Source organism: Eptatretus burgeri, chromosome 5, assembly GCF_056783735.1.
Source record: "Eptatretus burgeri isolate ZD-2024b chromosome 5, Ebu_testis_v1, whole genome shotgun sequence".
Taxonomy (NCBI): domain Eukaryota; kingdom Metazoa; phylum Chordata; class Myxini; order Myxiniformes; family Myxinidae; genus Eptatretus; species Eptatretus burgeri.
The window spans coordinates 2,123,801-2,141,190 of record NC_140965.1 but is presented as its reverse complement, the minus strand read 5'-3'; the positions used below and the strand labels follow the sequence as shown (position 1 = coordinate 2,141,190).

Here is a 17,390-nt window from a genome sequence, read left to right as displayed (position 1 = left end):
TTACTCATGCACTTCCATGGAGTTCCTTTAGTATGCATGCAAAGTTTCAGGCTGCTAGGTTTCATGGTTTTGGAGTTATGGAGGTAACGCACGCACGCATGCACTCACACACGCACACACGCACACACGCACATGCTTATTGGTGTAGATTACCAAAAGGCTCCTTCATTCACTGCTGTTTTGTCTGGGCATGTGGCATATAGACTGTAGAGGCTTGTAGCTCTGATAACACTGTAAAACTGAAAAAGATTAAGAAGAATATCCCTTGGTAAGGTACTGTGAATCATGAGGTATTACATACACAGTTCATCATGTGTGCTATCCTGTGCTCCATGCAGTGCTAATTCATGGGCAAAAGCAATAAAATAAAAGAGTCCATGTACATCGTTGGTTGTTATCTACATTTCCAGGTTTCAGGAGGAGAACGGAGTCCTGCCAGGACTCAAAGTATCCATCTCTGCCTCGGTTAGCTATCACTGTTAATGGACCAAGCTGTTGAATTTTTGTTGTTCTCAGACTTTTGTTGTTCGCAGTGTATGTTGCTGGTTATCCCCTGATGCAAGTTTCAGAAGCAGGAATGGAGTCCTCCCAAGTCTCGAAGTATCCACCTCCATTTCAATAAGGGTGTGTGTGGGTGGTCACGATTCATGGACCAAGCTATGAAGCTGTGTTGTTCTCAAAGTTTTGTTCTGAGAGCTTTTTCAGGATCGTCACTTAGCCCCAATATCTTCCAACTGCAGTTTGTTTGTATTTGTATTCCCAGGAATGGTTTTTGAGTTCTCTGTAAGGTGTTTCTTTTTCCTTACCCTTACTCCAATAATCAATGGTGCAATCTCGATGCTCTCAAGATTCCAGGATCTTTTCACTTCATTTCTGAGGTGTTGTTATTTAGTATGCCTGGTGTTGGCTCAATGGGTGGGGCGGTGGGCTTGGAATCCTATGATCCTGGGTTCAAATCCCACTCGGCTGTTGAATTAATACCAGGTGGTGTTGACTCTGCCTGTCATCCTTCTAATGTCAGCAAAATAAGTGACAGCATGCTGGTAGGCTGTGTCAGAGTGGTGACCTGTCCAGGATTGTGCCCAATAGCCAAGGAAACTGCTTTGGCAGCACCAGCGCTCTGCACAGAGTATAGTCTCAATGGATGGAGAGATGGTATTTGGTCATTTTATTGTTTTCTGTGTTGTTTGGGCCAAAATTGCTGGGTACTGACCTCAATTAGCAATGCCTCCTTTTCTTTCTTATAACTAAGTACTATATCTGGTCGCTATGCATTGTTTTCTATGTTCATGCTCAATGGGATCATCAGGTTGAATCTGAGCATTACTTCCTTTGTCTCAATTATCGCTTTTGGTTCATGTTTTCACGAGTTTTCCGGGACTGTGATGTTGAAGTTTTTGCAGGTGTCCCAAGGTGGATTAAGCAACAAACCCTGTTGTGCCTATGTGTGAACAGCTATACTGACATGAGTTTTTTTTATATATATATCCTGATAGGAGGTGGCTCGTGATTTCTGTTTCGACGTTACAGAACCTGCACCTGTCTGATTGACTCAGTCCTGCCATTTTCTTGAAGCCATTCGTGTAATGTCCTGGTCTTGGACATTTATTGTGATTCATTCTCCATCCCAGTTGAGCTGTCCACTTCTTCGACATTCCACTGAGCCTTCTTTGTCCATTCACAATCTATCCAACTCATTTTTATATCTTCCTCCTCTTTTGTCATTCTCCCAGTTGTCAGTGTCTTTGTTGATATTTTGTTTTGTATTTTTATTTCGTCTTTTTTGCTATCATTGGGGCTGTGTTTGCTGCTGTTTTGGTTTCAAATGTGACATCTTCTATTTGCACCTGTCTTTGGAAAATTTTTGCTCAGTGGATTAGGGGTACCTTGTCTGGCTGTCTGTGTGTGCATACAAATTGGATTCTATAGTCTGTTGAACTTTTCACGTATCCAGCCAGTCCAACAAATGTCATTCTGTGCACTTCGTTGATTTCCATCAAGCCGCTACCTCCTTCTCTCTCGATAGGCACATTCTTGGGATGCACTAATTTTGGAGAACATTTTGTGGATGGTGAAGAGTTTCCTTGTTTTGATATCTAGTTTGTTGATTTTTATTCCCCAGCTACACTGGAACACTGGTACTGGTAGTTGTTTGATGGCTGATTTTGTTTCTCGGGGTGAGATATGTTTTTCAGATCAGCCACGTTCGATGTAGGTATTCTTTGGCAATTGTTTTGTGAATTTGTTTGTGACCAATTTGGTGTCTCTCTTCTACTCCAAGGTATTTGCATGATGCTTCGTTGTCCTGATCCTGTATTGTTGTTTCGAGGTCGATTTTTATGTTGTCCGTTTTGGTTGTTATACCTTGTACGAATGTGCACTTGGCACTCTTATCTTGGCAAAATTCATTTGAATGTCGTCAGAGTGCTCTTACACTAATTTCAGTTGTTCTTCCAATTTTTTATCTTTTGGTGAAATGAGTTTTGGTGCAAAGATCATCCACGTATAGTAGATGTGTCACGTTGCCTGTCTCTTTGAAAGTTTGCTTATTGGATGTTTGGGTGTATCCATGTCCAAGCTCATTAATGAGGTTGTTGAGTGGGTCCAGGGCCAGGCAAAACAGGAAGAGCGAAAGGCTATCAACCTGGAAGATCCATGACGTATCTTCACTCCTGGTGTTTCGATCTTTCCTTCCGAGTGTTGAAGTATCAATCGGGTGTTCCAGAGCTCCCTTGTTTTTCTCAATCAGTTTGATTATTGGGGGGAGGGGGGGGTTGATCTTGTACAATTGCATGCATTTTATCATCCATGAATGTGGAACACTATCAAAAGCTGTTTTGTTATCTATGCAGGCTGTGGACAATTTGGTTCTTCTGCTTTTACAGTTTTTAAGCATGGCCTTGTTTTGTAGTAGGTGGTCTGTTGTTCCATAGCATCCTCTTTTACGTACCCTCTGTTCTGCCAGGTCTGTCTGTCAGGTCAGGTTCGATCTGTGACCTGCTACAGGTACCATGTAAACCTGTACTAACCTGTTCCATGGTCGGGTTGTCGGCGACTAAACCGTCTCCCTCACCAGGTTTTCTGGTGAGGAGGGTGTTTGGATATGGACACCCAGCAGGATTAAAAACAAAACCTGTCAAAGGGCGGAGGAGCTCCTTGTGAGCCAACGGCCATCCATATCTAGTGCCCAACTGTGTCTGCGGACGTCCTCCTGCAGTTGGGTCACTTCTTATTAGGAGGTTGGTGGCAGGATTTGCACTCCGGCCACCGTAAAACCCTTCATTCCGCAAAACGCAAAAACGCAAAAAAATCTGAAAACCCACTCCGTGGGAGTACCTCCTGTGCAGCTTCCCTTCGCAGGGCAGCTCACCGGATGACGGGATTGGGGCAAAGCCTTCGGGACCCCCAATCTTTGATAGGAGGGAAACCACGGGGTAACATCCCTGGGTCAGATTGCGGGAGATAGTGTCGGAGTGGTGCTGAGGTGTCGTCCACCAGACGGCGGTCTCCTTGGGTTAACCTGAGGCGGTCCCTTCGGGTGGGTGCCTGGAATGTCCTATCCCTAAGAGAGGATGATCACCTGTCTCTGTTATCATCTGAGCTCAAGCGTTTGGACATCGGGATTGCAGCTCTCTCTGAGGTTCGGAGACCGGATTGCGGCGAGATAATGGTGGGTGGTTACCCCTACTATTGGTCTGGTCGCTCTGATGGTTACCATACCCAAGGAGTTGCTGGAGCTGTGTCCAATAAGCTGACCCCAATGATAATTGAGGTAACACCGGTCAACGAGCGTATTATGAGATTAAGGATTCGTCACTCCTTAGGTGTCATTTCCCTGGTCTCTGTTTATGCTCCGACTGAGGCGAGTGATCTCACCGTGAAGGATGCATTCTACGCCACACTCGAGTCTGTGGTTGATCAGTGCCCCAGACGAGATACACTTCTAGTCTTGGGGGATTTCAATGCATCGACTGGAACTGATAGGGATGGTTATGAGGTGTGTGTTGGTCCCCATGGGTCAGGAACTATGAACCAGAATGGCACTAAGTTCCTTGACTTTGCAAGAAGTCATGGACTTAGGGTGGCTGGTTCATGGTTTCAGCGCCCACAAGCTCATCGCTGGACTTGGTATTCCAACGCTGGCGGTGTGGCAAAGGAGATTGACCATGTCCTCATTGACGGTCGTTGGAGGATGATCCAGAACTGCAGGATCTACCGGAGTGCTCAGTTCCTCAATACTGACCACAGGCTTGTTGTAGCAACTCTAAAGCTGCACCTTAAATCCTGGAGAATGGTACCATCCCAGCCGAGGCTGGATGTTGCCAAGCTCAGGGATGAGAGAGTAGCTGAGGAGTTTGCGAACAGGCTGAGTGGACACTTGGGGGTTCTGGGTGCTTTGGGGGGTCCTGAAGAGTTGTGGAGCGCCTTCAAGACCACCGTCCTTGATGTTGCCGGTGGATGCCTTGGAGCTCACCGCAGGGCAAAGAAGAATTTTGTCTCTCAAGGGACACTGGATACCATTGACCAGAGTCGCAGGGCCAGGCTGAATGGCAGAGCTGAGCTGTTCAGGGAGCTGAGGCGTAAAACTGTAAGTGCACTGAGGGTGGACAAGGAGGCCTATGTGCGAGGAATCTGTGAGGGGGTAGAGCATCACCTGTGGACAGGTGATTCTCATCCCGATTACAGGGGAATTCGCGCATTACATTCATCCAAGCCCATCCCTCGGAGCACTACAGTTCGAGCAGAGAGTGGTAGGCTCTTGACAGAGGAGTCTGAAGTGAAGGCCCGCTGGGCCGGTTACTTTGAGCGGTTGTACCAGGCTGATCCCCCAACTGTCGAGTTGGACGTCAAGGGTGTTACAATCCCTGTTGCTGACCCTCGAATCAACTGTGGTCCACCTACGCTTGTGGAAACACGGGCTGCGGTGAACCAGTTGAAACGGGGCAAAGCTCCAGGGATCTGTGGCATCCATGCCGAACTTCTCAAGGCTGGTGGAAATGCTGCACTCGTGTCGTTGCATGCAGTTTTGTGCTCTGCCTGGAACACAGGCATCATCCCAACTGACTGGAAGAGGGGCCTTGTTGTCCCTCTCTGGAAAGGGAAGGGTGATCGCCAAGACTGCAACAACTACCGAGGGGTGACGCTGCTCTCAGTGCCGGGCAAGGTCTTTGCTCGGATAATTCTCGATAGGGTTCGCCACAATCTGCTTGAGCACCAGCGTCCAGAGCAGTCAGGCTTTACACCAAAGAGGTCAACGATTGACCGTATCCTTGCACTTCGTGTCCTCACCGAACGCAGACGAGAGTTTCGGCAGGGGCTGCTTGCAGCCTATGTTGATCTCTGTAAAGCGTTCGATTCAGTGAATCGGGATGTCCTCTGGAGGATTCTTGGTCTTCGTGGGGTGCCACCAAAACTGATCGATCTGATGTCTGAACTCTACTCTGGTACTGAGAGTGCTGTGAAGTGTGGTGGTACCATCTCTGACTTATTTCCAGTTGTTACTGGAGTTCATCAGGGATGTGTACTTGCCCCCACACTTTTCAGCACTTGTATGGACTGGATTCTAGGGAGGATGTCGGACAGATCAAGTTGCGGTGCATCATTTGGGAATGTCAAGATCTCGGACCTTGACTTTGCAGATGATGCAGTCATCTTTGCGGAGACTTTAGACATCCTCTTGGGGGCCCTCGAGGTGCTGAATGAGGAGTCGGAGCCGTTGGGATTACGGATTTCTTGGGTCAAAACAAAGATCCAGGCTTTCGGTGACATCTTGGATGCTGCTGTCCTGTCTGTGTCTGTTTGTGGTGAGGATGTGGAGGTCGTGGAGAGATTCACTTACCTTGGCAGTGATATTCATGTCTCTGCTGGCTGCGAGTCAGAGGTCAATAGACGTCTGGGTCGGGCCTGGGGAGTCATGGATTCACTGGATCATGGGGTGTGGCGCTGCCGGTACCTGTGCGGGAGGACGAAAGTCCGAGTCTTCAGGTCTTTGGTACTTCCAGTCTTGCTCTATGGGTGCGAGACCTGGACTCTAACCAAGGATCTGAGACGGAGACTTAATTCCTTTGGTACCAGGTCTCTTCGGAGAATCCTTGGCTATCGCTGGTCGGATTTTGTGTCCAACGAGCGGTTGCTGAGAGAGACTCGGATGAGATTTGTTACCTGCATAGTTCGTGAGCGTCAGTTGCGGCTGTATGGACATGTGGCTCGTTTTCCTGACTCTGATCCTGCTCACCAGATTCCCTCAGAGAGGGAGTCTCATGAGTGGAGGAGGCCAGTGGGTCGACCACGTGCCTCATGGTTGCAACAGGTTGACCATCATCTCAAGGAGATGGGGATGGGCCTGGCATCTGCCTGGGGGATGGCCAGACGGAGGCCCCTGGAGTACCGGTGGAAAGTGGACGCAGCGACGTGCTGTTCTGGCACATGCTCCCATACCTGACCTGACCTGACCTGTTCTGCCTCGAGGTCTTCTTGTTGTATTCGGTGGTGGTACATCGTTAGGTCTTTTGGGTCCTCTGGGTCTTTTTGGTGTTTTGACCATTGTGAACACACAGTTGTGTTTCAAAGATTGGCCATAAAAACCATACTCAAATCGTCTTTTTGAAAGACAGACAAATACACACATACACAGATACATAGATACACACAGTTTTATACAGGAAGATGTTTTCGGAATATCCGTTATTGAACAATTAATAGATAGTTGGTGCTGCCTGTACTGGCTACACTCTCGCCATTGCCTGCAGTTGCTACATCCTGACCACTCCATGCGCTCACTCCACCCTCAACACTGCCATTGCTCGCTACACTTTCACCATTGCCTGCACGCTGTTACGCACTTCCTTGAGTGCACCAGCCACCCGGAGGGTAGAACGGTAGAAAAGATTTATAGACAATAATACGTGCCATTTTTTGTTTAACAGGTGAAACCAATGTTCGACACGAGACAAGGATATTTAATAAGAGATGTATTAACGCATACTGTCTACCTTTAAAACACTAATAATGTTTAAAAGCATCCCATTATAATGATTTCCCCAGAATCCCTAAAGCCAAGGTCGGCAACCTGTGGCCCGCGGGCCAAATGCGGCCCGTGATCTCCTCCCGTGCGGCCCGCGGCACCTTGTCCGGATTTCCATTAGGTGCGGCCCGCGAAACATTTTTCTGAACCGACGGCAAATTTAACATATGTGGACATATTATTCTTCCACATATATCACAGTCTCTGTACGTCACAATAAATTATTTTTGCTTCGAGTCCACTTAACTTGGTCTTAAATATTTTTTCGTTGTTGTTTCAGATGGCTGAAGGTCTTAAGGTTCAATTTACAATTACATTTATTATCATTGATATTAGGTGTGTTTGTTATTTTTTCAGGTTGGGAGAGGGGTGCGGCCCGCGAGGTGGCCCGCACGTGACCCAGTGACCCGCGGCCTGGTTTAGGTTGCCGACGCCTGCCCTAAAGTAAAAGAAACACTCAATGATTTTAAAACTCCCCAAATTATAAAATACACGTTACAGGTTAAAATGCAACTTTGAATTAACTCACGCCTTTTGAATTGGTAACTTATCTCTCCACTCCTTACAGCTCAGTGCAAAGCCCACAGCACGAGTGACTGCTTTTTAAACACAATATATGCTGATTAAATATCAGATACCTTTTACCACAGCAACTATGGTTTAAGTATATGTTATTGATCCGTAACAATGTGATACAGCCTCACCACTCCATGCGCTTGCTACACCTTCACGACTGCCTGCACTTGGTACACTCTCACCACTGCCTGCCCTAGCTACACCCTTACCACAATCTGCACTCGCTACACTCTCACCACTGCCTGCCCTAGCTACACCCTTACCACAATCTGCACTCGCTACACTCTGACCACTGCCTGCCCTCGCTTCACCCTTACCACAATCTGCGGCTGCCACACCCTCAACATGTCTGAACTTGCTACACCCTCACTAATGCCTGCACTCGCCACACCCTTACCACAATCTGCACTCGCTACACTCTCACCACTGCCTGCCCTCGCCACACCCTTACCATAATTTGCACTCGCCACACCCTTACACTGTCTGAACTTGCTACACTCTCACCACTGCCTGCCCTCGCTGCACCCTTACCACAATCAGCACTCACCACACCGTTACCACTGTCTGAACTTGCTCCACCCTCACCACTGCCTGCACTCAGCACACATCCACTGTCTGAACTTGCTCCACCCTCACCACTGCCTGCACTCACCACACACTTTCCACTGTCTGAACTTGCTACACCCTCACTACTGCCTGCACTTGCTACACCCTTATCACTGTTTGCACTCACTACACCCTCACCACTGCCTGCACTCGCTACACCACCACAATCTGCACTCACTACACCCTCACCACAATCTGCATTTGCCACACCCTTACCACTGTCTGCATTCGCCACACCCTTACCACTGTCTACATTCGCCACACCCTCATCACTGCTTGCCCTCGCTTCACCCTTACCATAATCTACACTCGCCACACCCTTACCACTGTCTGAACTTGCTACTCTCACCACTGCCTGCTCTCGCTGCACCCTTACTACAATCTGCACTCACCACACCCTTACCACTGTCTGAACTTGCTACACTCTCACCACTGCCTGCCCTCGCTGCACCCTTACTACAATCTGCACTCACCACACCCTTACCACTGTCTGAACTTGTTACACCCTCACCACTGCCTGCACTTGCTACACCCTTATCACTGTTTGCACTCACTACACCCTCACCACTGCCTGCACTCGCTACACCCTCACTACAATCTGCATTCGCCACACCCTTAACACTGTCTGCATTCGCCACACCCTCATCACTGCCTGCCCTTGCTACACCCTTACCATAATCTGCACTCGTCACACCTTTACCACTGTCTGAACTTGCTGCACTTTCACTACTGCCTGCACTTGCTACACCCTTATCACTGTCTGCACTCACTACACCCTCACCACTGCCTACACTCACTACACCCTCACCACAATCTGCATTCGCCACACCCTCATCACTGCCTGCCCTCGCAACACCCTTACCATAATCTGCACTCGCCACACCCTTACCACTATCTGAACTTGCTACATTCTCACCAATGCCTACCCCTCACTGCACCATCACCACAATCTGCATTTTCCACACCCTTTCCACTGCCGACATTCACCACACCCTCATCACTGCCTGCATTTGCTGCATCCTCACCACCACTGCCTGCACTCACCACACCCTCATCACTGCCTGCATTTGCCTGCATTGTTGCAAATGTTTGTTTTTTTCAGAAAAGACGATTTTACTACTTTAACTCGTACGTATTAAAAACAACACTTTTGTTCAAAACTTGTCATTTTCCTCAAATTGTGTTCAAAAGTCATGTCTGCAGAAAGGAGAAGCATGGATACAAATGCAGTGTTATAAAAAGTAACCATCCATCTCACCATGTTTGAGTATGGCTGCCAATGTGAAGAAGCCAGTAGTTAGTAAACTGCACAATCAGTTAACATTTGGTTCAGTTTCATTGAACGTGAAGGATACGTTGGTGACGAAGATATGACAACAGCGTTGTTTCTGGGTCAACATTCCGGTCGACGACCTGACAGAAGGAAAGTCGATCATAAAATGTGCTCACACCAATAATCTTCATAAACATCGAACTTATTACTCTTTCTACAAACAAGTCATGGGCAACTTCTTCTTTCCACAATCCCCTTCATAAGCTTCCATTGGAATTATTAAGTGCCCTGTGTCACCTCATTTTGATATCGATTCTTTATCAACACGTCATCATGTGCAAACCTTTGTGCCATTGACGTAGAAGAAGAATAAGTCGTTTGAAGTTCCTTGATTGTCCATTGTAGTGCTGCCTTGGTACAACTTGGGTGAAATCGATCTTCAGCTGGACAAATGCAGAGGAAACAAAACCGAGCTCACACTTGGACCTGCACGTCTGTTGGAAAGTCCAATGTACACCCATTATCAGAACATCACAGACAGCGCTTTGTATTTAGCTTTGTTTGGGAAGGTTCAGATGGGAGTCGTGTTTGTGGAGAAGTCGACAAACTGTGGTTTCACAATATAACTGGAAAAAGAGAAGGAAGGGCCAATCAACATCAAAAGATCAGATCTAAATTGTTGGAAAGTTAATCATCCCAAATGTGTGAGGAATGATATGGTAGTAAAGCAACAACAGAGTGTGCTGCCTTTTTGGTTGCTGGTTGAATCATTGGTTAGGGGCGCGGCTATGCCACTGAAGCAGTGCCCCTATTACCAGTATACTGGTGCTCATTTCATCGACCTTGGAAGGACGACAGGCTTAGTCAACCCCCAGGTGTTCATTCAGCGGCCAACGGGACTCGAACTCAGGACCCGAGGATCCCAAGCCACCACCCTAAACACCAAGCCAACGCCAGGTTGGCTTGTGTTGGGATAAAGTGTTGGGATGAAGTTACAGAAAGAGAAAAAGTGAAAACAACAACCAAGTTGAATGGTAAATTTAAAACTTGTTTAATTTAATTGCATTCTTTTCTATTGTCCACGTCAAATATGAAAATTCTCCATCCACTGTCAATTCGATTCAAAAAGATTGAATCACATCTTCACTGTGTTCGGGTTAAACACGTGAATTGGATTCGGCACAAATGGTAGTCGAACGTAAAACGACAACACGAGCTAAGTGGAGCATGAGGGTGAATGGCTGAAGGATTCAAACAAAAACTAGAGGGGGAGCACTCGGTAGAGTGCAAAACCTCCGCCGCCAATACTGCTGGGTCACTTAAGTGAACCTGATATCCTATTAATTGTAGGTCAAAACGGATCAGACTCTACTGAACCATGATTGAATAAACTAAACTAGATCGACGCGCATGTAGAAATGCCAAAAAAAATAAAATCGAAATTTTTTTGAAATCAAAAGGTGCAAAATTTGTTTTTTTTTTCTATAACAAATTTTTTTTTTTTTTTGGTTGGAAATCACTAAAAACATGTAGAAGTGCAAAAACAAAAATTCAAATATTTTTCAAATAAAATCGAAATATTTTTGAAAAAAGTTGCAAATTTTTTTTTTCTCTAACAAATTTATTTTTTTTGGTTGGAAATCACTAAAAACATGTAGAAGTGCAAAAACAAAAATTCAAATATTTTTTCAAAATGGCCGCCATAGCGGCCAAATTGGACTTTGTACCAAGTCCAAAATCTAATGGCATGATCCTTGGACCGTACCTAATCCCCCCCACCAAGTTTCGTCGAAATCCGTCCAGGAGTTTTTCCGTAATACTGTTCACAAACAAACAAACAAACAGACAGGGGTGAAAACAGTAACCTCTGTCCATCTTCAATGGCGGAGGTTAACTAGAACGGTACACTCAATCGAGCGTGTACCTGTGCCAGGCTGAACACGTGACGTTTTGGATCTACCGATAGGTCGGGTCTGCGTCCGGACTTGAAGAAAAATCGAATCACCTTGTTCTTATCACCTACCCAACTCATCCAGCAAGTTTTGTCCGAATCTGTCCACACTTGTTTGAAATATCATGCTATCACTGTATTAGACATCGTTTTAGTCCCATCACTCAATGGTGAAGAATCACGAAAAAAATTTTTTTTTTAAATCTCGTATCTGGATTCAGATCTTCAACAAAATCCAATCAATTCGTCCTTGTCACACACCTGACCTGTCCACCAAGTTTCTCCGAATCCGTCCATATCTTTTTGAGATATCCTGTTCAGACAGATGGACAGACAGATGGGGTGAAAACGCAACGTGTGCCCACCTTCGGTGATGGAGATAATGATGAAGTTGGTGCAATGGGTCCCACATTGTCCTGTGAACCTTCAACACAGAACGTTGCTCATCCAACGTGCAAATGGACGGAGGTTTGTTCATATTACATGCTGCACAATCTTCCCCGGTCTTTCAGGTTTCTTAACATTTATCTTTTGACAAAATGTGACATTGCACAACAGAAATATACCCGTGAGATTTTTATTGTATACACTCAAGGCTCAGGCAACACCAAGGACACAGATCGCATCAGGAGGCAAGTTAACAAAAGGAAGGGCAGAAAGGAGGAGGGGGAAATGCCAACAGCAGGGCCAAAGGACAAAATAAATGGAGATGGACAACAAGGGATGCCGTGAGATGATGGAGATGATGATGAGTAGCTATCTTGAAGAGCTGTAGGGAAGGGTGGGATTGAACAGCACGTGGAAGTTAGTTCAACAAGGGGGAAAAGAGGAAGTAATGAGTGGAGGTGAGCAGTGATTCTGCATTTTGGGAGTTTCACGAGAAGGGGGTTGATGATGATGAACTGCATATGCCCTGGAGAAACCTGGGAGGGGGGGGCGGGTGGACATGGCACAGAAAGAACGGGGGCGGGGAAAGACCACAAAGGATGCACAAAAAGACAGAGCGACTCCCGACCTGTCTGCGATGGCAAAGTGATCGGCCCATAGACTCAGCTTAATCGCACGAGATTACAATGATCTTGAAGGCTTTATCAGGCTGAGCAAGGTGTGAGGCAGGGGTACTCGAGGAGAGTAGCATTCCACCAAGTTGCGGATGCCCAGTGAGCGGCTGCCTTTGGAGGCCAACTTTGAAATGTGGTTTGCCCAAGAAAGATTATGCCTGAGAGTGAGACCCAAAGTTTGAGTGACTGAATTTCTTCAAGAGAGTTGTTAAGAAAGTAGAGAGGAGGGTTTGCTGTATCATCCTTTCAGAGAGTGAGTGTATATGATTTCTCAGGATAAGATTTGAAGACACTCACACATTACCTGTAAGGTAATTGCATTACCCCCAACAGTGAAAAAAAAACCACACACACACACACACACACACACACACACACACACACACACACACACACACACACACACACACACACACACACACACATACACACACACACACACACACACACACACACACACACACACACTTTACTCTGAGTAAACTTACACCTGCAACTCTGACAAGTCCTCAACCCCCTCCTCACCGAATGTCACCCCCCCCAAAAGCCTCAACCTCCCATTCCCAACTCTGTCCCATTTTTGCTTCCACCCCTCACCTCCCCCCTCGCCAACTCCATCCTCACCCGCTCCCTCTTAGCCTGAAGGCATAAATCCCCTCCACCAAGCCTTAAAACACATCTCCTCCCCCATCCACAACTCAACCCTCCCTCGCTAATTGTGCCAATAAACGACCTGAAACTAATTATTTTCTTCCTGATGTATTTATCCAGCAAACCCTCAAATGTCACAGGGGTTACATTCCTGGAAAATGCCATGATAGTTAAAACTGAGATTGCGGAAACCAAGGGGAAATGGGAAAAAGCGGGATCGCTTTCTGGTGTTGTGGAACTCTTAATATTCAAGGTAACTCTTATTACTCAATGTAACTCTTAATATTCAATGTCCACTCAAGGTAAAGTACAATTCAATCAGAGAATATTTATTATGCATGATATCATGGGGCGAAGGAGCATCGATGTAAAACATACAATGGTCTTCCCTAAATCGGAGTTACAGAAATCATCAATATATAATGCCGAAGGGAAGGTGGGGGAAAGTTAAAGCGGCCGAGGAGAAGAACAGAGAACAAGAGGAGGAGGGGAATTTGGTCATAACGACCTATATCTGACCTTGACTGGGCCAGTTTTTAAACAATATGCACATGAGAGAGACATCCCACAAAGTTGTTATCATGTTGGTCAAAGACGACAAACGGATTAAAGCAAGGCAAGGGTACAACTGTAAGTAAAACAATTCTTGACCGATTCAGGCTGTTAACATAACGTAGAAAAGAAAGGCCTGTCAAGAGATGGCAGGTACCTCAATTAGGAGAGAGAGAGAGAAAGAGAAGGAGAAAGAGAAAGAGAAGGAGAAAGAGAAAGAGAAAGAAGGAGAAAGAGAAAGAAGGAGAAAGAGAAAGAAGGAGAAAGAGAAAGAAGGAGAAAGAGAAAGAAGGAGAAAGAGGAAGAAGGAGAAAGAGGAAGAAGGAGAAAGAGGAAGAAGGAGAAAGAGAAAGAAGGAGAAAGAGAAAGAGAAAGAGAGAGAGAGAGAGAAAGAAAGAGAAAGAGAGAGAAAGAGAAAGAGAGAGAAAGAAAGAGAAAGAAGGAGAAAGAGAAAGAAGGAGAAAGAGAAAGAAGGAGAAAGAGAAAGAAGGAGAAAGAGAAAGAAGGAGAAAGAGAAAGAGAAAGAAGGAGAAAGAGAAAGAAGGAGAAGGAGAAAGAGAAAGAAGGAGAAAGAGAAAGAAGGAGAAAGAGAAAGAAGGAGAAAGAGAAAGAAGGAGAAAGAGGAAGAAGGAGAAAGAGGAAGAAGGAGAAAGAGGAAGAAGGAGAAAGAGAAAGAAGGAGAAAGAGAAAGAGAAAGAAGGAGAAAGAGAAAGAAGGAGAAGGAGAAAGAGAAAGAAGGAGAAAGAGAAAGAAGGAGAAGGAGAAAGAGAAAGAAGGAGAAAGAGAAAGAAGGAGAAAGAGAAAGAGAAAGAAGGAGAAGGAGAAAGAGAAAGAAGGAGAAAGAGAAAGAGAAAGAAGGAGAAAGAGAAAGAAGGAGAAAGAGAAAGAGAAAGAAGGAGAAAGAGAAAGAGAAAGAAGGAGAAAGAGAAAGAAGGAGAAGGAGAAAGAGAAAGAAGGAGAAAGAGAAAGAAGGAGAAAGAGAAAGAGAAAGAAGGAGAAGGAGAAAGAGAAAGAAGGAGAAAGAGAAAGAGAAAGAAGGAGAAAGAGAAAGAAGGAGAAGGAGAAAGAGAAAGAAGGAGAAAGAGAAAGAAGGAGAAGGAGAAAGAGAAAGAAGGAGAAAGAGAAAGAAGGAGAAAGAGAAAGAGAAAGAAGGAGAAGGAGAAAGAGAAAGAAGGAGAAAGAGAAAGAGAAAGAAGGAGAAAGAGAAAGAAGGAGAAAGAGAAAGAGAAAGAAAGAGAAACAGAAAGAGAAAGAAGAGAAAGAGAAAGAGAAAGAGAAAGAAGGAGAAGGAGAAAGAGAAAGAAGGAGAAAGAGAAAGAAGGAGAAAGAGAAAGAGAAAGAAGGAGAAGGAGAAAGAGAAAGAAGGAGAAAGAGAAAGAGAAAGAAGGAGAAAGAGAAAGAAGGAGAAAGAGAAAGAGAAAGAAGGAGAAAGAGAAAGAGAAAGAAGGAGAAAGAGAAAGAAGGAGAAGGAGAAAGAGAAAGAAGGAGAAAGAGAAAGAAGGAGAAAGAGAAAGAAGGAGAAAGAGAAAGAAGGAGAAAGAGAAAGAAGGAGAAAGAGAAAGAGAAAGAAGGAGAAAGAGAAAGAAGGAGAAGGAGAAAGAGAAAGAAGGAGAAAGAGAAAGAAGAAGGAGAAAGAGAAAGAAGGAGAAAGAGAAAGAAGGAGAAAGAGAAAGAAGGAGAAAGAGGAAGAAGGAGAAAGAGGAAGAAGGAGAAAGAGGAAGAAGGAGAAAGAGAAAGAAGGAGAAAGAGAAAGAGAAAGAAGGAGAAAGAGAAAGAAGGAGAAGGAGAAAGAGAAAGAAGGAGAAAGAGAAAGAGAAAGAAGGAGAAAGAGAAAGAAGGAGAAAGAGAAAGAGAAAGAAGGAGAAAGAGAAAGAAGGAGAAGGAGAAAGAGAAAGAAGGAGAAAGAGAAAGAAGGAGAAAGAGAAAGAAGGAGAAAGAGAAAGAAGGAGAAAGAGAAAGAAGGAGAAAGAGAAAGAGAAAGAAGGAGAAAGAGAAAGAAGGAGAAGGAGAAAGAGAAAGAAGGAGAAAGAGAAAGAAGGAGAAAGAGAAAGAAGGAGAAAGAGAAAGAAGGAGAAAGAGGAAGAAGGAGAAAGAGGAAGAAGGAGAAAGAGGAAGAAGGAGAAAGAGAAAGAAGGAGAAAGAGAAAGAAGGAGAAAGAGAAAGAGAAAGAAGGAGAAGGAGAAAGAGAAAGAAGGAGAAAGAGAAAGAGAAAGAAGGAGAAAGAGAAAGAAGGAGAAAGAGAAAGAGAAAGAAGGAGAAAGAGAAAGAAGGAGAAGGAGAAAGAGAAAGAGAGAGAAAGAGAGAGAAAGAAAGAGAAAGAGAGAGAAAGAGAAAGAAGGAGAAAGAGGAAGAAGGAGAAAGAGGAAGAAGGAGAAAGAGGAAGAAGGAGAAAGAGAAAGAAGGAGAAAGAGAAAGAAGGAGAAAGAGAAAGAGAAAGAAGGAGAAGGAGAAAGAGAAAGAAGGAGAAAGAGAAAGAGAAAGAAGGAGAAAGAGAAAGAAGGAGAAAGAGAAAGAGAAAGAAGGAGAAAGAGAAAGAAGGAGAAGGAGAAAGAGAAAGAAGGAGAAAGAGAAAGAGAAAGAGAAAGAAGGAGAAAGAGAAAGAGAAAGAGAAAGAGAAAGAGAAAGAAAGAGAAAGAAAAAGAAAGAAAAAGAAAGAGAGAGAAAGAGAGAGAAAGAGAGAAAAAGAGAAAGAAGGAGAAAGAGAAAGAAAGAGAAAGAGAAAGAGAAAGAAGGAGAAAGAGAAAGAGAAAGAAGGAGAAAGAGAAAGAGAAAGAAGGAGAAAGAGAAAGAAGGAGAAAGAGAAAGAGAGAGAGAGAAAGAGAAAGAGAAAGAGAAAGAGAAAGAAGGAGAAAGAGAAAGAGAAAGAGAAAGAAGGAGAAAGAGAAAGAAGGAGAAAGAGAAAGAGAAAGAGAAAGAAGGAGAAAGAGAAAGAGAAAGAGAAAGAGAAAGAAAGAAGGAGAAAGAGAAAGAGAAAGAGAAAGAGAAAGAGAAAGAGAAAGAGAAAGAGAAAGACTGAAAGAGAAAGAGAAAGAGAAAGAGAAAGAGAAAGAGAAAGAGAAAGAGAAAGAGAAAGAGAAAGAGAAACAGAAAGAGAAAGAGAAAGAGAAAGAGAAAGAGAAAGAGAAAGAGAAAGAGAAAGAGAAAGAGAAAGAGAAAGAGAAAGAGAAAGAGAGAGAGAGAGAGAGAGAGAGAGAGAGAGAGAGAGAGAGAGAGAGAGAGAGAGAGAGAGAGAGAGAGAGAGAGAGAAAGGGAGGGAAGGCAGGGGACAAAAGCAGCAGCAGGAAAGAACATTGCGTGCATGGAAAGGCTAAGACAGTTGGCATTAGTCCTTCAGCAAAGCAAGAGAAGATACAAGTTGCAATAAAATATATTTGATTAAAATATGTTTGATTATAGGTTCCAATAAATGAGTTACAGAGAAATGAATACATGTCAGTAATTGAAGCAGGAATCGACAGGTGCAATAATTAAGGAAAACAGGTGTAATCGTAATTTACTTCAATTCGTATGCATCAAGTTCATTGTTGGCCACATTTGAGCAGATTGATGATCAAACTACCAGTTTAAAAAGGAAATCTGCTTCAACACTGGGCTTCGGGAAAATACAGAGGAAGGTTGGTTGTAGGCAGAAATAAACAAATCACAATTTAAATAAACATGTTAACAATGAAATTAACATGTAATTAAATACAGTGT

At 44.6% G+C, this 17,390-nt stretch overlaps 1 protein-coding gene across 6 annotated transcripts in view; it reads right to left on the bottom strand.

Moving 5' to 3' along the window:
* LOC147025699 (xanthine dehydrogenase/oxidase-like) overlaps positions 1 to 17,390 on the bottom strand; it is a 359,829-nt gene that overhangs the window by 309,638 nt on the left and 32,801 nt on the right. For 2 of the 6 annotated variants that reach the window (XM_085880375.1, XM_085880376.1), the window contains exons 2-3: positions 9,823 to 9,922; positions 9,562 to 9,619 (exon numbers count right to left, since the gene is read on the bottom strand). In XM_085880375.1, the coding sequence (XP_085736501.1) occupies positions 9,562 to 9,619; positions 9,823 to 9,879 (115 nt within the window). In that variant the 5' untranslated portion in view covers positions 9,880 to 9,922. Of the gene's footprint in view, positions 1 to 9,464; positions 9,620 to 9,822; positions 10,261 to 10,294; positions 10,948 to 17,390 lie in introns of those variants that run through there. The other 4 variants (XM_085880374.1, XM_085880379.1, XM_085880377.1 and 1 more) reach the window with 4 other exon arrangements.